The sequence below is a fragment of the Marmota marmota genome, unplaced genomic scaffold (assembly GCF_001458135.2).
Source record: "Marmota marmota marmota unplaced genomic scaffold, marMar, whole genome shotgun sequence".
Lineage (NCBI taxonomy): Eukaryota > Metazoa > Chordata > Mammalia > Rodentia > Sciuridae > Marmota > Marmota marmota.
Genome location: NW_025999853.1, coordinates 49,084,909 through 49,108,345, shown reverse-complemented (window position 1 = coordinate 49,108,345; position 23,437 = coordinate 49,084,909). Strand labels below are relative to the sequence as shown.

General features: G+C 38.6%; 1 protein-coding gene across 2 annotated transcripts in view; it reads right to left on the bottom strand.

Moving 5' to 3' along the window:
• Positions 1 to 3,611: 3,611 nt before the first annotated feature.
• Positions 3,612 to 23,437, bottom strand: part of Ptges3 (prostaglandin E synthase 3) — a 20,130-nt gene continuing 304 nt past the window's right edge. Inside the window, exons 1-8 of one of the 2 annotated variants that reach the window (XM_015483174.2) lie at positions 23,404 to 23,437; positions 10,940 to 11,053; positions 10,730 to 10,799; positions 9,559 to 9,657; positions 8,882 to 8,971; positions 6,086 to 6,148; positions 5,060 to 5,084; positions 3,612 to 4,773 (exon numbers count right to left, since the gene is read on the bottom strand). The exon at positions 23,404 to 23,437 is cut by the window's right edge and continues 304 nt beyond it. In XM_015483174.2, coding sequence (XP_015338660.1) covers positions 4,754 to 4,773; positions 5,060 to 5,084; positions 6,086 to 6,148; positions 8,882 to 8,971; positions 9,559 to 9,657; positions 10,730 to 10,799; positions 10,940 to 11,053; positions 23,404 to 23,405 — 483 coding nt within the window. In that variant the 5' untranslated portion in view covers positions 23,406 to 23,437 and the 3' untranslated portion in view covers positions 3,612 to 4,753. Of the gene's footprint in view, positions 4,774 to 5,059; positions 5,367 to 6,085; positions 6,149 to 8,881; positions 8,972 to 9,558; positions 9,658 to 10,729; positions 10,800 to 10,939; positions 11,054 to 23,403 lie in introns of those variants that run through there. The other variant, XM_048807046.1, reaches the window with a different exon arrangement.

Here is a 23,437-nt window from a genome sequence, read left to right as displayed (position 1 = left end):
TTATTTTATGTGGTGCTGAGGGTGAACCCAGCGCCCCGCACATGCCAGGCGAGCACGTTAATGCTTGAACCACATCCCCAGCCCCCACCACTATTTCTTCAGGAAATCATCTATTCTTTTATTTTGGCTATCCCCCCACCCTGCCCCTTGTAATTCTCCTGAGTAGCTGGGACTACAGGCACATATCATCTTAAGCTCTCATATTTAACAAGGTTAAACAGTTAATTTTTAATCATCCTTTGAAAGATTTCCCCTTATCATCCTAGGAAGCTAAGAATGGAGTCATCTAAATCTTTACAATCCCATATGGGGGATTTAAATTTAGTAAAATTAAAGCTTCTCAGTCACATCAACTTTTCACATCCTCAATGTGCTAGCTGTTACCATTATCAGACATTGGAGATTAAATATTTCCTTCCAGGTGGATAAGATAGCACACACCTGTAATCTCAGTGGCTAAGGAGGCTGAAACAGGAGGATCTCAAGTTCAAGGCCAGCCTTGGCATCATACCCATGCTCTAAGCAAGTGAGACCCCATCTCATATATAAAAATAAAAAGGGCTGTGGATGTAGCTCAGTGGTAAACTGCCCCTTGGTTAAATCCCCAGTAACCCTCCCTCCCCCCAAAAAGAATATTTCCTTTGTCACATAGTCATTTGTATACTACTTAGTATACTACTACATTGCTAACATACCTCAGTAGGAACAAATGAACCAGAATCTGTATATAAGATCTAAAACAGTGGTTGTCAAACTTAAGGCATACCTCAGAATCCTGAGGGGCTGGATAGATTAATGATGTCTGTTTGGGGGTCCAGAATTAGTATTTCTGGCAAATCTGGGATCACAGTTGAGAAATCATCAAATTTAATTATTTGCAATCCCAAATACACACAGACCTATGAAAACTTATCTTGGGACTGGATATACACACCCATATAATCACAAGGTAATCCATGATTTTGATAAATTCAGAACCACCAGACTGAATATGAACCACAGGACTATAGAAAAAGGGAAGAAAGATGAAGCCACTGGATTTGAGGTTAAGAAATTTAAGCTGTAGAAACTGGGGATGTAGCTCAGTGATAGTGTACTGCCCTGGGTTCACCCCAGTGCTGTAAATAAATAAACCAATTTGGGCTATAGGAGCAAGGAACATAATCCTAGGTGCTTATGAGGATGAGGCAAGAGGATTACACATTTGAGGCCAGCCTGGGTCTTATCTCAAGACAAACTTAAAAAGGGGTAGGGATGTTGTTCAGTGGTACAGCATTTGTTTAGCAGTAATTCTTGTAGGGTCTTCAACTCAAGCTGACAATATGAGTTGTAAACAAATGAGATGATTTGCTTTTCACTTTAGAAATGATTACCTGGGTTGGGCATGGTGGCACATGCCAGTAATCCCAAAGGCTCAGTAGGCTGAACAAGAAGGATCACAAGTTCAAAGCCAGCCTCAGCAACTTAGCAGGGCCCTAAGCAACTTAGCAAGAACCTGTCTCAAAAACAAAAAGGGCTGGGGATGTGGCTCAGTGATTAAGCATCCCTGGGTTCCATCCCCAGAACTCTCCCAACCAAAAAAAAAAAAAAAGACTACCTGGTATAAAGTGCAAAGTAAACCTGCCAGTATCCTGAGTTGTCATCAAGCCCTAATGACCAACAAATCTCTACAATCTGGACACTAATACCAGTGTCTAAGTTTAACCCTTAATCTTTATCACGTCTAGAATATTTAAGTTATTTCACAAACTTGTTTCCTTACCCACAGACCCACCTGCAACACATTATCAACAGTATATTTTTGAAACATAGTCAACATGCCATTTAGATAGTCTCCACCACATCAGGCACTTTACTAAGGACCAAATATCTTGGGGGATATATAATATCCCTCAATGGTAGGAATAGATATGCAATACACAATAATCAACTGTGGGAGTTTCAGCAAGGCCCACAGATTTGAAGAATAGTTTAGTGATACCCTGTCTCAATCACAAGCACACCCACCCCCCACTCCCTCCAAAATTGGAATCACACTAAGGTATAAATATATATTTTTAGAGTTTTGCTTAGTCATAGATGGATACAATAGCTTTCTTTTTTAATGTGGTGCTGAGGACTGAACCCAGTGCCTCACCCAGTGGCTAGTGCTCTACCAGTGAGCCACAACCCCAGGCCCAAGGTAGTTTCTTAATGCTTATAGATAAAAGGATTGGCAGTAAGCCAATGAATCCTTAACTTCTAGAACTGTCTTTCCAGGAGAATAAATAAGAGTCTAACAGTTTCCCCATTTAAGCTAAGAACTATGGTACACCTCAGTTAAGCTGATTACTTTAGCATCCTCCAGAGAAAGTTGAAACTACAATCTAGGGCTTTCCTGGGTGTAATGGCACTAGACTGAAATCCTAATAAGGAATTCTTGATGAGGCAGGAGAACCCCAATGCCAAGGCCAGCCTTGGCAATTTAGCAAGGCCCCAAACAACTTAAGAGAAACCCATCTCAGGGCTCACTATAGCTTTGAAGAAACAGCATTCCTTTAACAGGGTCAGAACCTAAGCAATACTATTCTCTCCACCCCCAAATACTAAGGGTACTATACCAGTGAGCCAAATAGCTACATCCCCAGGTATTGCTAAAAGGAACTTATCTTTGAATTTATGATCTCCCAGTCTACTTCCCAAGCCACTGTGATTGCAGGCATGTGCCACAATCACATGTGCCTAAGGTATAACCTCTCTCTTTTTTTTAGGGTGGGATGGTGGGGATTAAAACCACTTAGCTATATCACCAGTACTTTGAGACAGGGTGTCTGTCACTTATGTTGCTTAGGGCCTCACTAATTTGCTACGGCTGACTTTGAACTTTTGATCCTCCTGCTTCAGCTCCTGAGCACTGATGTTATAGGTGTGTGCCTCTATACCCCTAGCTAGTACTTCTTATTTTTTAAAGGGTCTTGATAAATTACTGAGACTGACATGAAACTTGAGAGCCTCCTGCCTCAACCTTGTACACAGACTGCAGGCATGTGCAAGTGCTTAGTAAACTACACTTTTTGGGGGGGATTAAGGACTGAATCCAAGGGAGCTTAACCATTAAGCCACATCCCCAGCCTTTATTTGAGACAAGGTCTTGCTGAGATGCTGGCTTTGAACTTGCAATCCTCTTGCCTTAGCCTCCTGAGCTGATGGGAATAAAGGCCTATGCCACCATGCCCAGTGAACTATACTTCTTTAAAGGATCAGCCTGAAATGCAAACTGTTCCTATGCCCAGGGCCCCTAGGATTTTCTAGTAGCATTCCAAAATGGTTTTGGATATCACTCAGTACAGTCATATACCAAATGGAAAGAAAAAGTCTTAGTTTTCCTTTGAAATCTCTATAATTCCTTATGTATATCAATTAAACCTTCCTATCTATTTTTTCCTCAAATATATTTGTTCCCATGGACTAGCCTATGAGCTGCCCACATATAGCATATCACCTGAGGGACTTATGTTTGTATCTCTAGCACTAACACTTTAAAGAAGTGCTGAAATACAAAGCATTTCTATGCTATGATAAATACAGAAGCTGTGAGGGAATGAAACTGCCAAAATGCAGAAGCCCACAGATTTAGGAGGACAACAGATTTAGTTTTATTTCAATCAAATCACAACACTTTCTTTTCCAGCCGCTGCAAAGTTCAGCTACAATTTTCTATTACAGATTAACTTTTAAAAGGTTTCCTGTGACATTACAGCAAGCCTTCTTTTTTCCCCAAACAGAAAAACAGCCCCAAATTCTTCCTCAGAAATAAAAACTCAAATTCCAGTAAATGGTAATACATGAATTTACAGTAAACCAGACACTTAAAAGGACAGCCAAGAAGTCTTCCAACAGTTTATTAGAAAGAATGTAGACATTTAAAAAAATCCCCACTGTCATGAACATAAATTGAGGTTTTCAGCCAGATAAGCTGAATTAAAAAAAAAAAAGAAATAAAAAAAATCCAATAGTGTATTAACATTTTTTCACTCATTTGCCATACTGACAGTGCAAATACAAATCTGGTCTAAATGTACAGACTCTCAAGCAACAATGTACAGCTTTCTTCGTCCTCCATGCTAAGAGATGTAAAAGCTTAAGGGCCAAACAATACCAAATGTATAGGCTTCAAAAACCATCTAAGTTAAGGGCATTCACTAGTTTTAGCTAAGATACATCTGGAACACTGACAAGTAATCACTTACATACAATAATATGCAGTAATTTTTTTGAAAAATAAACTTTAGTGTAACAATCCTGTAGGGTACACCAGAGGAAAGGCAGGTTATCAGTTTAAGATGTCAGCCAATTTGTTTCAGCCACTCTTGAGTCCATATCCTAAAACCTAAAATTTAGTTATCTTTCCCTAAGCTGAGAGCTTCCTATCGTGTCAGTAATTATATTATAAAGTAAAGGAACAGGTGAAATATTTTTACTTATCACAACTGCTGTTATCAATTGCCTAGGACCTCAACAGCTTCATGGAAGTCTGGGAAATGTTCATGCATAAGGATAGTGCCTTAGCTGACTTAAATTTGCCCCATACAATGGTATATTATCAACCCTTAGTGAAGCCTTTAAAAAAGGGGGGAAAAACAGGTTGAAAAATGGGTTAAAGGAGGCAAATACAGCATCTGCCTTTAGAGCTATAACTCAGGAATTTTCTCAATTATGAAATCTTGTGAAGAAGTAATTTTCTTTCTCAAAATCCAGGTGACGACAATATTCCTTACTCCAGATCTGGCATTTCTGAAAGGAGTTTTAAAACATTAGTATAAATCACAAGGGAACAATGTACTGATATTATTTTTATAGGAAAAGCAGCCAAAATCGAATTAAAAAGTTTCAGCCTAGTGAGTAACTGCATGTCACTAGCTCAAATTATTGACATTTCTACCTTGGCTATTTATTCAATGCCATAAAAACTTCATTTTTTCTACCAAAAACCATTACCAAGCTGACATCTCTACTTTGAAAGTTTGGCCTTTGACATGAAGCATCACTGTATAAACATACTTTTCATGAAAATACTTACTTTCATCATCACTGTCTTGTGAATCCTATAGAATGAGAAATAGAAAAAGTTACCAAGCTGATCAAATAATCCTATTATCTAAGCAGTTTAGCTGAAGAAGCCAAAGCACTTTATTTAACTAAAGTAGCAAAGATATACAGTTATATTGAATAGAGGAATTTAATCAGTGAACTTATTAAGGTATACTGGCTTACTAAGGAGAATGGATGTACAGCAGAAGATCTAACTTTCTGTAAAAATTGGTGTGTGCTTCCTGGTGAGACTTTAGCACACCCTTTGAATTCTTCCGTCAACTGTCCTCTTCTCTCTTGGCATTCGATGAAAAGAAAAATGGCTCAATACAAAGGTCAATGAAAACAAAGTTTAATTCTAGATACTAAAATTAAAATATTTCCAAACTATATTGAATAATTTTCTAGATATCAACAGAATGCCACAAGTTGAGAAAATGGTCTAATTAGTATATTTTCCTCTTAATAGATTTATAATGTCCGTCTGTTTACTTTTACACCTATTTAATTTGCATTCTTAATCAAAGTAATCCCTAAACTTATTTTTTTGAGGATGCATATATTGGGGATTTAACTGAGCTACATCCCCAGCCTCTTTATTTATTTATGAGACAGGGCCTCATCGAGTTGCTAAAGGGCTCACTGAATTGTGGAGGCTGACCTTGAACTTGTGATCCTCCTGCTATAGCCTCCTCCTAAGTCTCTGGGACTTCAGGGGTGCATAATAGCACTCTACCCTAAACTTACTCTTAACTGAATAAACTATATGATGAGGCTATGCAATGATTCTCATGAAATCCAGCCCCTTTAGGAATGGTCCACAAACACCAGTTCCCTAGTAGGTACCCATCTATCAAAAATGGGCACATTTTTAAAACCTGCTTTTTCCCTATATATTTTTTAGGAAAAACAAAAGGAAAGAAAAAAAGCAACCTTGAGTCTATATAAAACAACCTATAAATGCATTGCTTCTCACTATTAAAGTAAACAGAAAAAAAAGCATTTGTAGACTTACATCATCTGCTCCATCTACTTCTGGTAAATCTACATCCTCATCACCACCCATGTTGTTCATCATCTATTTGAAGTGTAAAAATTAGTTTTAAAAATGATGTTAAATTAACTCCTAATTATTAGGCTGCACACTCCAGAATAAATCTTAAAGTCTTTCTCACAGGTTTTCACAAATGAAAAATGCAGAAGAATCTTAAGACCCTTGCCTTTCTGGAAAAGGTATATTTTTTAGGTAATTTCACAAAACTGTCAGAACTTGAAGAAAAATTAAGCCTAGGTTCTCCCTGAAGAAAAGTGAGGTTATTAAAATTCATTCAGCAAGACACCCCATATATGAAGGAGAAATAGACCATCAAAATCTCTGTTTAGTGGTGCAGGAAAAGGATGAGATTCATTAAAATTGTAAAGCTCCGTGTATTAAGCTACTTGGCAAGTATATTGTTGTATTCTCATTACGGTGTTAACTGTTGTAAAGAACCGATAAAATGATTTAAAATCAAGCCCTTTAACATGGTTAATTTGTACAAAAGATGAACAGTAACTATGAAGACACCACATAACTTGAGAGGTACAAATTGTGGAATATGCTCTTGAATTACAATAAACTGGGACTAACAATTGAGCATACTTACATTAAGCAGTAATTTCCCATCTTTAGTTGATAGAAAGTTAAGAAGTATACTACTTTAAGATACAGATAGTCCAACAGTAAACAACTTATTACCACAGGGACTTTTTTCTCCCTAAATTAAGTTTTATGTAATATTTAAGTTTAAAAAATAAAATTATGTAAATAGCCATATATAACATTGTAAACAAAAATGTAAAACTTGAAACTATTCAATTATATGCTTACCCAGTTTTTACAACTGGAAGGGTGATTAAGCTTAAGTCATACATACCATTTAATGTGTTCAACCTTAACAAAGATGGAAATTCTGGCAGGGGCATAGCTCAGTGAGAATGCATGCTTGTTAACATGCACAAGGTCCTGGGTTTGATTCCTACCACCACAGACACCAAAGAGGAAACCCTGCCTCATGCAACATGGATGACCATGGAGGACATTTTATTAAACAAAGTAAGCAGTCACAGGTCAAATATTGAATGATTCTGCTTATATTAGGTATCTTTAAGTCTTCAAATGCACAGGAAGAGAATAGAATAGTATTTGCTAAGAGCTGGGGGCAGGTGTGGGGAGAAAATGATTTAAGTTTCTGTTAAATAGTTATGAAGTTCCAGCTATATAAACAAAATCAACCAAATTCCGGAGATCTACTATATACCATGTGCCTACAGTTAGTACTGTTTGGCACATAAACAAACTTGAGACAGATCCCATGTTAAATTATCTTTAACATCAATAATAAAAGGGGTAAGCAAGATCCTGACTCAAAATAAAAGATGAAAATGGATGGGGATGGGGTTCAGTGGATAAGCGTCCCTGCATTCAATCTCAGGTACAAAAGGGGGCCACAAGATAGGGGTATGATTTAGTTGTGGTACTTGCCTAGTTTGCCCAAGCCCTGGGTTCAATCCCCAGTACCACAAAAATAAATAAGTAAATAAATACAAACACAGAGAACCCCTAGTCAAATCTCAGTATAAAATTTCTCTGCAACCTAGTCATTGGTGTCTGTTTTTTTTTTAGATGGCATATTACTCAATCCTTACTACCCCAGCCTTCATTAGCTGGCATTACAAGCATGTACCAACCATATCTGGCACAATCTGGTCTTGAATGACATGAATAACTTGTAGTAAAAGTTTCCATACTGTTTGAGGGCTCTGTTCAATGTTTCTATTATATTTTTGAGCAGGAAAAATGCTCAAAATGTGCCACGCCCAATGGTAAGTATTGAGGGTACAATGGCACAAGAGATATAGTACTTAACACATGAAACCACTATCCTCCCCTCCTGTTGAAACAAGGTGCCATTGTCATGTGAGATGTTAAATTTAAGTAGTCAAATACTCAGAATCTGGAAACAACTCTTAATTTTCATAAAAGAAATGCAAATAAAATCTTGTTGATTAAAAAATTTCAAATTGCAGATGAATTTGCAAATTGATTCTCTCTTTTATGGTGCTGGGAATTGAATGTTAGGCAAGCAGTCTACCACTGAATTATATTACTAGCCCTAATATTCTCTTTTCTAATCAGAATTGTTTTAGCATGTTTGGGAAGGTCTATTCTACCAACCAGTGATTAGATTTTTTTTTTAATTTTGCCATGGTAATGTGTGACACCTTAGAAAACAGAAGAGCAAGGACTAGCATGGATGTGGGTATATCTCAGTGGTAGAGTGCTTGTGTAGCACACAGCCTGCATAAGGCCCTGGGTTGGATACCCAGCATTCCCCATCCCTAGCCATAAAAACAGGTTCTTTTAAGGCCCTTCTCCCTGGTCTTGAAAAGCAACAATGACCCTACACACATCTCAGAGTGAACAAGGCACCATGATTCTTGGTTTAATTATTTATATCTGTACTATGTAGCTCTAAAATACAAGCAATGGGTACTGCATTAAAAAATCCATTTTAATGCTAGTTACTCTAACTAGCTGTGCTTGATTGACTGTATAGTGTATATATTGTCTTTACACATCAACTTGAGAACCTAATCTTTAAAAAAAAAAAATTAAATTATTATTGTTGAGATCTTATCTGGTGTTACCAAAGAATGGTCTTGAAAATGTCTATCTTGAATTCCATTAGGTGCTTAAAATCAAATTAAAATGACTATGTAAAACTTTACTGGGGGTAGGGGATTAGAGAATGCATTTAAAAGAACTTACCTCAGAGAAACGATCAAAATTAGACATGTCTTCATCTGAATCATCTTCCCAATCTTTCCAATTATTGAAGTCCACACTAAGCCAATTAAGCTATAGATCAATACAAACAACACCCTATGATTAGGTTAATTTGCACCTCAAGACATGTTTTTTGAACTTCAGGCTCATATCTACTATGGGTGCAGGCATGTGTGTGCACACATAAACCCAATCAAAAATAGAAAAATCCCCATCAAATCAATAGGGTTCAGTGGTAAACCTAACTTTTTAAAAAAACAAAATTAACTGGTAGAACAATTCGCACATACTTGAATAATTTATTTTTGCAGTGACCAAACCAGGTTCCCACATTATAATCAAGTAATTTACAAAGGCTTCTCCTATGCAATGTCTATTTATCTATGTGCCTTCCCACCGTTTATGGTACAGGGGATTAAACTAAGGATCTTGTGCATACAAAACATACTTTCTACCACTCATGTACATGCCCAGCCCCAAAGTCTTTTCTTGAATGCAGAAGATTCTACATCAACTAGAAAATTGATTTTCTAACGACATTTGGTGTTAGAGGAAAAAAGTAAGACTATGAGCTTTTATATTTAGCTTTGAAATAAAAATAAGTGTTATCTTTCATTATTTAAAACATTAACTTTAAAAAAAGAAAATGAAAAACCTACCTTTGCCCTTTCTTTTGTTAACCTAGGCCATGATTGGCCAGACTCTCCTTTTCGTAAACAACATAAAATTGATCTGTCCGTTCTTTTATGCTTGGAATCCTAAAAACAAAAGCACCATCAAACCATTTATTACTTCAGTATCACTAAAGGAGCCTGTTTTTATTTTTATTTATTTTTTATTTTTTTGAGACAGGCCTATAGTTACTATGTTGCCCAGGCTGGTCCTCAGTATCTAATGATCCTTCCTCAGTCTTAGGAGTAAGTGGGTTTATAGGCATTTACCATCACTTGGCTCTCACCTCTCCTTTTTTCATTTCTTATCCTAAATATTCTCCAGACTTGAAGAGGCAGGCCCTTGACAGCTAAAAATTTCAAAACTAGGGGCTAGGGCTGTAGCTCAGTTGCAGAGCACTTGCTAGCATGTGTGAGGCACTGGTTCGACCCTCAGTACATTAAAAAAAACATAAATTAATAAACAAAGATATTGGGGGGACTATGGTTTGATGGGAGCGTTTGCCTTGCATGTGTGAAGCACTGGGTTCGATCCTCAGCACCTCATAATAAATAAATAAACAAAGGCATTGTGTCCATCTACAACCATAAAAATAAATAAATAGATAAATAAAATGAACAAAGATATTGTGTATCCCTTTATACCTTAAAAAATATTTAAAAAAGAAAAATTCAAAACTATCCAATTGGGGGTTGAGAAGAAGCCCCCCACAATTCTAGTTTAATCTGGCATTATTTTTTTCCTTGCCTGCACAAGATGATATAAAACCTTTAAGAATTGACTAAAGGGCTGAGGTTATAGCTCAGTGGTAGAGCACTTGCCTCAAATGCGTGAGGAACTGGGTTCCATCCTCAGCAACATATTAAATAAATATAGATAGATAGATGAATGAATGAATAAATGAATTTAAAAAAAGGACTTGACTAAATATGGCATTACCACAGAATGGTTTAAAGATTTTATTCTTAGATAAGCCTCAAGATTGCTGCCAAGTCAAAGTACCATAGCATGATCAAAAATAAGCAGAAAAAGGAGAAAGATATTGCTATATAAAGTTAAGACTTTGAACTGTTAAAAAATTAACATCTTAGAACACTTGAAGTATATTATCCATTTCTCTACCATTTAAATCACGATAAAAACATTAAGACTACTTACATTTGGATCAATACAGTGAAAAAGATCAATTTCATTTAAATGTTTAAAATTATCACTTCCTCCAAGACAACTGTATAAAAAAAGAGAAAAAAATAAGCCTCTTCAAAGATTAGTAATAACTTAAAAAAAAAAAAAAAAAAGAACATACAAGCCAATTATTTATTTGTCTGAAATAAATTTTTAATTGGATGTTGTAAAATAGCAATTTACCTGAAAGTAAGTTTGGATTTTTCAAAATTTACATTAACATCTTTACTGTCTTCAACACAAAATTCAATGAAGACATAGTCCCTTCGATCGTACCACTTTGCAGAAGCAGGCTGCCTACAAAGAGAAGAAAATTTAAAGTTAAGCTGGAACTCCTAACAATATTTACTTAACACCCAAAGTTTAGTACATAAGTAATACATTTCTCTATTCTTTCTGATACTGACTATTTTGAGGCAATTTACTATAATTTTAAACGCTTTTTTTTTTGGTACCAGGGATTGACCCCAGGGATGCTTAACCATTTAGCCACATCTCCAGCCCTGCTCTATCTTGAGACAGGGTCTCAATAAATTACTGAAGGCCTTACTAAATTGCTGGGATTAAAGTATGTGCCATCATGCCCAGCCCTTATTTATTTTGAGACAAGATCTAAGTTCCTGAGGCTCTCAAAAATTTGCTCAGTCTAGCTTGAACTTTTGATCCTCTTGCCTCAGTGTTCCAATCACTAGAATAAGAAACATGTACCATCCAGCCTTTGTTTTAAAAATTAACAATAACAAGGGCTGGGGATGTGGCTCAAGCGGTAACGCACTCGCCTGGCATGCGTGGGGCACTGGGTTCAATCCTCAGCACCACATAAAAATAAAGATGTTGTGTCCACCGAAAACTGAAAAATAAATAAATAAATAAAAATTAACAATAACAAAAATATTGTCCTGCATAACCATGATAGTTCATTAAAATGATTCATGAAGTTGCAGAGCATGGTGGCACACACCTGTAACCCCAGGGACTCGGAGGCGGAGGAAGGAATATCACAAATTCAAAGCCAGTCTCAGCAACTTAGTAAGACCCTGTCTCAAAGTAAAAACATACACAGGCTAGGGATGTGGCTCAGTGGTTAAGCATACCTGGGTTCAATCCCTGGTACAACAACTACTATATTCCAAGGTAAAACAGGGCTCTAACAATGTTCAGTTTCAGAAGGACATCAACCTTCCTGGCACACACATTCTGTAATCCTGATGACTCAAGAGAGGCTGAGGCAGATATTTGAGGCCAGCCTGGGAAATTTTACTGAGACCCTGTCTCAAAATATAAAGAGCTGAGGAATGTAGATCGGTGCTAGAGCACCTCTGCGTTCCATCTATAGTACTGGGGGCACAGGAACAACTAGACTGGGAAAGTAGCTCAATGATAGAGTGCAAACAAAAGACCCTAGATTCAATCCTCAGTATTGGGGAAAGATAAAATTCTTAAAAGGCACAGAACAACATTTGAATTTAAAGAATGAGTTAAAAAGATGACAGGAGACAGAACCACATCAATCTCAACTATTTGTATTACTGAATTCTTTGTACTTTGAGAGTCCTGTCTCAAAATACAAATTAAAAAGGACTATAGGGCTGGGGATGTGGCTCAAGCGGTAGCGCGCTTGCCTGGCATGCATGCGGCCCGGGTTCGATCCTCAGCACCACATACAAACAAAGATGTTGTGTCCACCAAAAGCTAAAAAAAAAAAATTTATATATATATATATATATGAACTGTAGATGCAGCCCAGTAGTAAAGTGCCCCTGGGTTCAGTCTTCAGTTACTCCTCCCAAAAGGTAGCAGTAATATATTCAAATCTTAGTCATAAATCAAGACAGCTGATTCCAAACTTTGAAATTCTTAACCCTTTAAATCAAGCACCTCCCTGCCTGTATGCAAGCCTGTAGTTCCAGCTACCCTGCTGGATGAGGTAGCAGGATGAATAGAACCCAGAAAATTGAGACCAGCCTGGGCAATACAGCAAGATTGTGTGTGTGTGTGTGTGGGGGTGGGGGGGGGCTGTGTGTGTATGTNCTCAGTGGTAGAATGCTTGTCAAGCATGCACAAAGCCCTGGGTTCAATCCCCTCCAAACTGGAAGGAAAACAAAACAAATAAACAACCCATGCATTAAAGATAACAACCAGAAGAAAAACTCTCCAGGTGCCAAAATAGCATTCCCAACTAAAAGGAACCAGAGTTCCTTTACATAAATGGCTGTTGCCAGATCTAAGGTGGGACATATGAACTTGGGACATTTTGCACAAATAAAACTTTTTTTGGGGGGGTGGGTGGGGTGGGTAACTCGAGATTGAACTCAGGGGCACTGACTACTGAGCCACATCCCCAGCCCTATTTTGTATTTTATTTAGAGACAGGATCTCACTGAGTTGCTTAGTGTCTTGCAGTTGCTGAAGCTGATTTTGAACTCTTGATCCTCTGGCCTCAGCATTGGAGCCACTGGAATTACAGGTATGCACCACTGTGCCCAGCCCAAATGAAGCTTTGAAGATCATGAGGTCATTCAAAATAGGAGACAACAGCTGGACATAGTGGTGCACACCTGTAATCCCAGCAACTCAGGAGGCTGAGTGAAGCAAGAGGCAAACTGAGGCCCCTTAGTGAGATCCTGTCTCAAAACAAAAAACAAGACTGGGCATGTAGCTCAGTGGTATAGTGCCCTAGGCTCAATCCCCCTCATGCAAAATTAAAAACAAGAAGCAACATATACCAAGAGACCATTTGAGCACACAAAGGAATGACTACTGGAGCTGGGGATGCAGGTGAGCACAAACAAAAGAGCACTTGCCAACCATGTGTGAACCCTGGGTTCAATCCCCAGTACCCGAAATAAATATAAGAATCAACCAACCAACCAACCTTAACTTAATTCCAGCTTAGATGAAATATGAGGCAAAGGAACATGTTAAATGATTCCATAAACCAGTTCTTTCAGGCTAGTAACAAATCCTGACCATCATGTAATAAAAAATTGATCTTGATTACAAGACAGCTAACTAAGAGATTTGTATATTAAGAGCCTTTAGATCATGCATATCCACAAGATGAGGATCCTAATTAGAATAAAGTACACTTGTATCAAAATTGACTTTATTGACACGTGTAACTAAAAATAAAAAAAATAAAATTTTAAGGGGAGGGAGATTAAAGAGGAGTGGTAGTGCATGCCTGTAATCCTGGCAGCCTGGGGGGCTGAGGCATGAGGATATCCAACTTCAAAGCCAGGTTCAGGGCTGGGGTCGTAGCTCAGTAATAGAGCTCTTGCCTAGCATGTGTGTAACACTGAGTTCAATTCTCAGCACCACATAAAAATAAACATTAAAAAAAGAAAGAAAGCAAGCAAGCAAGCTGGCTTCAGCAATTTAGTTAGATCCTAAGAAACTTAGTAAGACTCTTGTCTCAAAACAAAAAATGGGCCTGGCATGGCAATGCATGCCTATAATCCCAGCAGTTTGGGAGGCTGCAGCAAGAGGATCACAAGTTCACAGCCAGCCTCAGCAATTTGGTGAGGACTTCAGCAACTCAATTGAGATCCTGTTTCAAAATAAAAAATAAAAAAGACTGGTGACTGGTTCAGTTGTTGAACATCCCTGGGTTCAATCACTAGTGCACACACACCAAAAAAAAAAAAAGACCTCTAGAAGGAGTAGCCTGGTTAAACTGAATTTTTCAGCTCTTCAGTTTGTTTGGATTTGTGTGTATGAATTTTTTTTTTAACTTTTTTTAAATATGTAGTACTGATAATCGAACCCAGTGCCTCACACATGCTAGGCAAGTGCTCTACCACTGAGCCACAACCCCAGCAACAACTTTATTATTTTTATGTAATTTTTAGTTACACTTGAAAATAGAATATATTCTGACATTTTATATATATATATACACACACACACACAGAATATAACATTATAACATCCCATTCCTGCAGCTATACATATATGGAGTTATACTGGTCCTATATTCATATATGAACATAGGAAAGTTATGTCCAATTTCTGTTCATATTCTTTAATATGAACAGAAATTGGACATAACCAGAACAAGGAAAGAGTCAATCTACTTTCCTCAGATTCACACCACGTAATCTATATATTTGTATCACTATTATGTGATGAATTGCTCTTCCCCTAAATATATATGAAGTCCAGGGCTGGGGATATAGCTTAGTTGGTAGGGTGCTTACCTCCCACGCACAAGACCCTGGGTTCAATCTCCAGCACCCCCCCATATATATATATATATTTACATGAAGTCCTAATCCCAAGCACCTAAGAAAGTAACTATATATTTGGAGAAAAATTTTCTTCTTTTTCTTGTAGGGGGAGGTGGTACTGGGGATTGAATTTGAGGGTACTCAACCACTGAGTCACATCCCCACCTCTATTTTGTATTTTATTTAGAGACAGGGTCTCACTGAGTTGCTTAGTGCCTTGCAGTTGCTGAAGCTAGCTTTAAACTCCTGATTCTCCCGTCTTAGCCTCCTGAGTTACTGGGATTACAGGCATGAGCCACCAGGCCTGGCTTTTTTTTTTTAAGGTAATTAGGTGAAAATAAGATCTAGGAGTAGGTTCTGATCCAAAATGAAATACCCTTATAAGAAGGGATTAAGACACATGCAATTACAGAGAAAGACAAAAGATGGCAACCAGAAAGGCAAGGAGAGAGGCCTCAGAAGAAACTATCCCTGTTGACAATCTTAATCTTGGACTACCATAATAGTGAGGAAATAAATTGTTGTTTAAGTTACACAGTCTGTGATACTTTATTATGGCAGCCATATCAAACTAATACAATAATTTCCTAGGCAATAAAGAAATTTAAATTATTTAAGCCATGGGGTAAGGCCAAGACAAAAATGGCTTCTACATTTTTCAGTGGTTGCTGAAAATAAAATTGGGACAAAGATACATACAATTCAGGGAAAGGGGACTGAATGCCCTACACCTGATCTTGAGCCTTTTTAATTAGCATTGGCAAAATTCACACCAGTGCCAATCTACAAATTCATTTTAATACAGATATAAAAATTGTTTATACCTCTCCATATACTATGTAAGTCCACTACTTAGAGAAAAACAAAAAAAAGCAAACCCAATGGGACATTTCATGTTCTTCTGACCAGCATTTCTAAGCTCAGTATTAGGGCTATATAATATCAAATGAAGGAACTAAATTTTTCATAGCCTGAAATTCTTTCCTATAGGTCTTAATCGGGTAGCTTTTAATCCTAATGTGTAGTAAATTACAAGCACCACAGTTTAAAAATAGATGCCCCAAGGAAGCTAAATGCCTCTAATCTCAGCAGCTTGGGAAGCTGAGGCAGGGGGACCACCAAGTTCAAAGCCAGACTCAGCAATTCAGCAAGGTCTTAAGCAACTAAGCAAGACTGTCTCAAAAAATAAAAAGGGCTGGAGATGTGGCTCAGTAGTTAAGTGCACCTGGGTTCAACAAAACAAAACAGGGCTGAGTATGGGATGCAGCTCAGTGATAAAGCACTCAACTAGCATGTACAAAGCCCTGTGTTCCATCCTCAAGGAATACTGGATGTAACAGAATGCTACAGCATATAATTTGTCACTACCTCCAACAATAAGGACAAAACACCCCTGAGTTCAATACCCTACACAAGGCAAATATATATTTATATAATATATATATTACTTTTTTTCAGAATACAAAAGGCTTATAAATCTTAGTTACTATCATAACTCAAGTAAATCTGACTCACTGAAATACATTTAGCACAACCTAATATACATATATACATGTAGATTTTTCTTCACACAGAATTCCTCATCATTTTAGTTATCCTCTCAGCTATTTTTAAAATCTTTCTTTTTACAGCAGTGTCCAGATAAGTTTCATTACAAATCAAGGGTATTTTCAGTTGTAGATGAACACAATACCTTTATTTAATTTATTTTTTTAATGTGGTGCTAAGGATGGAACCCAGCACCTTGCACGTGCTGGGCAAGCACTCTACTGTTGAGTCACAGGCCCAGCCCCTTATTTATTTATTTTTTATGTGGTGCTGTGCATTGAACTCTGTACCTCATACATACTGGGCAAGCAGTCTACCACTGAGCTACAACCTCAGCCCTCAAATCAAGGCTTCTAACCACAAGAACAGGATCCTAATTAAAATAAATTTGGGCCACTGTGCCCAAATACACTCTGTGTCAAAATACACTCTAAGGGGCTGGAGTTGTGACTCAGTGGTAGAGCTCTTGCACTGCATACAAGGAAATAAAAATAAAAGTCCATTGACAAAAAAGTTTTTTGAAAAAAAAATTCTACTATTGTGTATATCTAAAATGAATTTAAGCCAGGTGTGGTGGCACACACCTGTAATCCCAGTGGCTTGACAGGCTGAGACAGGAGGATCCCGAGTTCAAAGCCAGCCTCAACAAAGGTGAGGCACTAAGCAACTCAGTGAGATCCTATTTCTAAACAAAATACAAAAAAAGGCTGGGGACATGGCTCAGTGGTTGAGTGCCCCTGAGTTCAATCCCTAGTTCCCCAACACCACCCAAAAAAAAAAAAAAAATTCGCATTGCACCCCATCAGTATAATTACATGTCAATTAAAAACTAAAATAAAAATAAACAAATCAGGGCTGGGGTTGTGGCTCAGTGGCAGAGCACTTTGCCTAGCATGTGTGAGGCACTGTGTTTGATTCTCAGTACCACATATCAATAAATAAAATAAACGTCCACTGACAACTGAAAAAATATTTTAAAAAAGCAAAAAGGTTGAAATAAATAAACAAATCAAATTTTCTACATATACAAATATGGTACATCATTACAATACCGGAAAAATTTGATTCTTACTCAAATCACTGTGGAAAAAATTAGCAGGTTATCATCTAATTACAAAACATTAACATCTTAATCCGTAGTCAGATGCACTGGAGAAAATAGCAAAAATGGTCATTTAATAAAATTGTTCAGTTGTGCATGGTGATGCACACCAGTATCTCTATAGTGACTTGGAAGGCTGAGATAGGAGGATCAAGTTTGAGGCCAGCTTGGGCAATTTAGGAAGACACAGTCTCAAAATAAAAAGGGTAGTCAGGCATGGTGGTGCAGGCTTATAATCCCAGCGGTTTGGGAGGCTGAGGCAGGAGTATTGGAGTTCAAAGCCAGCCTCAGAAACATCGCAAGGTGCTAAGCAACTTAAGAGAGATAAGAGATATGCTTGGCTTTCTCAGAGACTTTCTTTCATGGCACTGGGGACTGAATCCACCAGTGCTCTACTATTGATTTACAACCCCAACCCTTTTTAATCATTCAGTTTGAAATAGCTCTGGCTAAATTGCTGAGGCTGGCCTTAACCTTGGGATCCTCTTACATACTTTGAGAGTAGATAAGCTTGACCTCAGTAGCAAAACACCTGCCTAGCACATGTGAGGCACTCGGTTCAATCCTTAGCCCCACATAAAAATAAATAAAGGCATTCTATCCATCTACCGGGGGGGGGGGGTCCTTATTCCTGGCTTAGTTTATCTTTATTGATGAAAAGTAAGTGATGTATTTTAACAATCCAATTGGTTTTAAGTACTTAGACAGTAACTTCATTTTCTTGAAGAAATGCTTTTTTGTTGCTTTTAGTTGTAGATGGACACAATACCTTTTTTTTTTAAATGTGGCGCTGAGAATCAAATCCAGTGCCTCACAGGTTCTAGGCAAGTGCTCTACCACTGAACTACAATCCCAGCCCCAATAATTTTATTTAGATATTTAAACATATAAGACACTGGAGGCATAATACATTCATTCCCCACCAGTATACAACTTCATATACTTTATTTTTTGGTCGGAGGACTGAACCCAGGGGCAATTAACCACTGAGCCACATCCCCTGTCTTTTTGTTTATTTCATTTTTAAAATATTTTTTTAAAAATAGTAGATGAACACAATACCATTTTTTAAAAAAATGTGGTGCTGAGGATTGAACCCAGTGCCTCACGCATGCTAGGCGAGCACTCTACCAACTGAGCTATAACCCCAGCCTGTACCCAGCTTTTTAAAAATTTTATTTAGACAGGGTCTCACTGAGTTGCTTAGGGCCCCGATAAGTTGTGGAAACTGGCTCTGAACTTAGAATCCTCCGGTCTCAGCCTCCTGAGTCACTGGATTACAGGCATGTGCCACTGTGCCCAGCTACATACTTTAGTTCTATCAAGTTTGAGGCCAGTCTCAACAAAGTGAAGCCCAAAGCAATCTGGAAAAACTGTCTCAAAAAAAAAAAAAAAAAAAAAAGGTTGTGTGTGTGTGTGTGTGTGTGTGTGTGTAGGAATATGGCTCAGTGGTTATGCACACCTGGAATCAATTCCCAATACCAAAATATATAAATAAATCTATAAAATCTATCACAATCTATCCACACAGTAAACAAAAAGTTTAATACAACGTATTCTGTATTTTGATAGTGAAATTACTGGATGCAACAATTCTCCATTTAAGAACTCAGATGAGGCCAGATACAGTGGGTGATGCCTGTAAGTAATCCAAGGCTGAGATAGGAGGATCACAAGTTCAAAGGCAGCTTCAAAACTTAGTGAAGCCCTAAGCAATTTAGCAAGAACCTGTCTTGAAATAAAAAGGGTTGGCTAGTAATTCCAGTAGCTCCAGAGGCCAAGGAAGGAGGATTAGGAGTTCAAAGCCAGCCTCAGCAACAGTAAGGTGCTAAGCAACTCAGTGAGACCCTGTCTCTAAATAAAATACAAAATAGGGCTAGGGGTGTAGCTCAGTAGTCAATCCCCCCAAGTTCAATTCCTGGTACCAAAAAGGCAGGGGGAGGGGGCTGGCCATGTGGCTCAATGGCTAAGTGCTCCTGGGTTCAGTCCAGGCACCCAAACAAAAACTATAAACTGTGAGCAATGGTGCACACCTTTAATTCCAGCTATTGTAAGGTGAGACAGGAAGATCCCCCAAGTTCAAGAACAGCCTGGGTAATACTGGGATGTGGCTCAGTGGTCGAATGCCCCTGAGTTCAATCCCCAGTGCCAAAAACCAAACAAAAAAAACTAAGTTGACTCGAAACAATTGATATTACAAAGGTATGGTTTTCCTAAAATAGGATATCACTAACTACCTAAAACCCCTAAATGATATAGGCATCTAAATTTTTAAAGTGCAAAAATTAAAAAGGTCGATCTTAATAAAACAGTCACTTTGCACACATGTGATTTTGTCATTTTTAGTTAATGTTTTCTAGTTAAAGTCTAACTGAGCAAGAAAGAAGAAAATCCAGTTGCCAGGTTACAGCGGTTAGGAAATCAACACTGAACAAAGGCCAACATCATTTACTCTTTTCTACCTTAAAGAAATTAACCATATACAATATGCTATGACAATTTATTTTGAAGGCTAAAACTGATCATTTTATTTGGGGGGTTTAATCCTACTGAATGATATAGCAAAATAAGATTTTAAAATTACAGAGAATCAAGAGTATGTTTCCAGAAAATGTATTGAAACACACAGGCACAAAAGTAAGTAAAACTAGCTCATCACCCATTGTTAACTGCTCCTACATGGTAATAATTTATAAGGAAGTGCAAAGTAGCACTCCCTACATTAGGTTGATGCAAGGTCTTTTTGTGTGGGGGGCGAGGTGTGGCAGGGATTCAACCGAAGGCCTCCCCCATGCTAAATGGGCACTCTACCAGAGCTACACAACAACCCTATTTTTAAATTCATTTTTTAAATCTTGAGGCAGTTTCTAAGTTGCCTGGAAGCTTGTCATTCTCATGCCTCAGCCATGTTCAATGTCTGCCAAGGTTTTTTATTTGTGTGTGTGCGTGTGTGTGTATGTGTCTGTGGTACTGGGGATTGAACATGTGAGGGCATTGTGCATGTGAAGCAAGCACTCTACTAATTGAGCTATATCCCCAGCCCTGCAAAATCTTAAATGAAGAGATGTATTAAAACTCCAGTTTTCAGGGCTAGAGATGTAGTACAGAGATAGTGCTTGTCCAACATGGAGACTCTAGGTTAAATCCACAGAAGAAAAAAGGGGGGGGGGGGGAGACAACCTTCTCAAAGGTAGATATGAAATCAGGAGACTTTCACATAAAGTACTTGAAAAAACTTGTAATCTAACAATTTCAAGTAGAAAATCAGGAAGTTTCTATATAGGGAGAAAAAAAAATCTCCAAACCCTCAAGACTTTCAGCATAAATCTCTCCACCTCTAAAAAACTTCCTAACACCTAGGCATGGTGGCACATGTCTGTAATTCCAGTTTGGGAGGCTGAGAAGACAGGAGGATCCTGAATTCAAAGCCAACCTCAGCAACAGGGAGGTGCTAAGCAACTCAGTGAGACCCTGTCTCTAAATAAAATACAAAATAGGGCTGGGGATGTGGCTCAGTGGCTGAGTGTCCCTCAGTTCAATCCCTAGTACCCTCCACCCCCCCACACACACATGAAACCACAACTTCATAACAGACATCAACAAATTAAACTCTTATCAGATGGATTCTTTGTAGAATTTATGACCCATTACAGGTCTCTTCCAATCCAAATAACTGACTCCTAAGATTCAACTCATCTAAGCCAATAGCTGGATAAGATGGCCTTAAGAGTTTACAAGATAACACATACTGAGCACTATTAAAGAAATACACCTGGTCTCTTCAACAGAGCAAAAATGAAGGTAAGGAGAAAATGCTTTTGGGACTATTGATTGCTACACCTTTCATATATTTACATACCTTGACATTTTACTTATTAACTGATGTCCAGAAAGTGTTTTAAATCAAGCCACTTCAAACATAATATTCTTCATGAAAAGATATCTTGACTACTATTAAATTGGTTATGCTTTATCCAAAAATTCACCTTCTCCTTACATCAATTTTCAAATTATAAAAGGCATTTTAGCCATGCACAGTGGCACCGGCCTATAATCCCAGAGGCTCAGGAGACTGAGGCAGAATGATCAAAGGCAGCTTCAGCAACTAGGAAGGACCTAAGCAACTTATGGAGTTCCTTCTTCAAAAAAAAAAAAAAAAAAAAGAAGGGGGGTTAAGACTGAGAATCCTTGCCACATAATTTTTTTTTTTGGTATGTGGTGCTGGCAATTGAACCCAGGACCACCTTGTGCGTTCAAGGCAAGAACTCTACCAAATGAGCTATATCCCCAGCCCCCTCTTCTGCTTTTCCTTTCAAAATTTAATGTATCAGGGCTACATTAGCATAAGATATAAATTTATATTTTCTTAAAAAGTAAACTCTAGAGGCTGGGGATATAACTTGATTGGTAGGGTGCTTGCCTCGAATGCACAAGGCCCTGGGTTCAATCCCCAGCAGCACACACACACAAAAGTAAACTCTACTAGAAGTCACTCTGGAGGGAGTTGGGAATCCTGGAAAAGTTCTGATATTCACCCTTATTCATAGAAATAAAGGTTTTCTCCTGGCAGACTCAGCCATCAACTGACTGCAGTGTATCTCAAACTTACTTATTTAGATTTCTAGCCTTATAAAATACATAATTAAATCCTGCAAAGTAATTTGCTTTCTATAGAAAAACATTGTTCTCCATAGTGACTTGAGTTAATCCTCCTCACTATAAAATCTCACATTTGAAAAACTAAAAGCTTTTCAGGAGAACGTAAGGCCTGGAAAACAGTGCCAAGAATTCTTAATTGGTTAAAATCACTGAGGTTTTCCTTTGTCATAATTAAGATCGCTATCTTTACCTGGAACTTGGAATGTGGCTCAATGGTAAAGCATTTGCCTACCATGTGCGGGCCTGGGTTTGATCCCAAGCACCGCAAAGGAAAACACACTACCAACGAACCTGCAATAAACATAAACTTAAGCACTTTATAAAGGTCATTATATTACCTGTTCCATCCTTACATTGAGAAGATAATGAAACCTCACTTAAAGTTTAACGTGGAACACAGAAAACGTCCACACATATTTTTCCAACTCGACCTGGTAACTTCTCGCTCCCAGGGAAGCGGCTGAATTTGGGCAAACTTCATTATTTTCAAGAAACTGGAGTTAGGAAACGTCCTGGAAGGACCCACATTCGAGAAACCCACAGGAGAGGAAGTAACTTGTGGAGACTGCATGCCTCCCTCTAGTTGCCTAGCAGTACCTGCCGCTCACGGCGGAGGGCCGCGTGGTGCAATACCAGGAACAACATCAGCTTCAGATGGCACCCACCACGGGTACCCTTGACCCAAGGCCTGGCCGCGGCATGAAGAAGCGGCAGGACCAGAGTGCCCATGCCTCCAGAGCGCCCGCTCGGCAAAAGCTCACAGGAGCTCAGGACCCAGGGCTAAGTTAGGAGTTACGAGCGACCCGTATGGCAGGAGGTAGAAAAAGTGAGCTTTCTGCCAGGGTCGGGGCCGCCAAGGGACGGTTTAGAGGTGGAGGAAGCAGACATCTGGAGGAAAAAATGTCCTCCACCAGCCAACGGTAACCGGAACAAGGATCCCCGGACCTCCCACCCCCAGGCAGGGACGATTGCCCCCCACTGAGGAGAATGAGCCTAAGGGGCCGCAAGCGGGGGGAGGGCAGAGAGCCACTTCCCGGCAGCTCAGGAGCCACCAGAGCGGCCTCGGCCTCAGTTCGGGCGACCTTCCCGCGGCGGGATGTCGCACTCACATTGTGAACGGGGCAGGGGGACGGGCGAACGGGT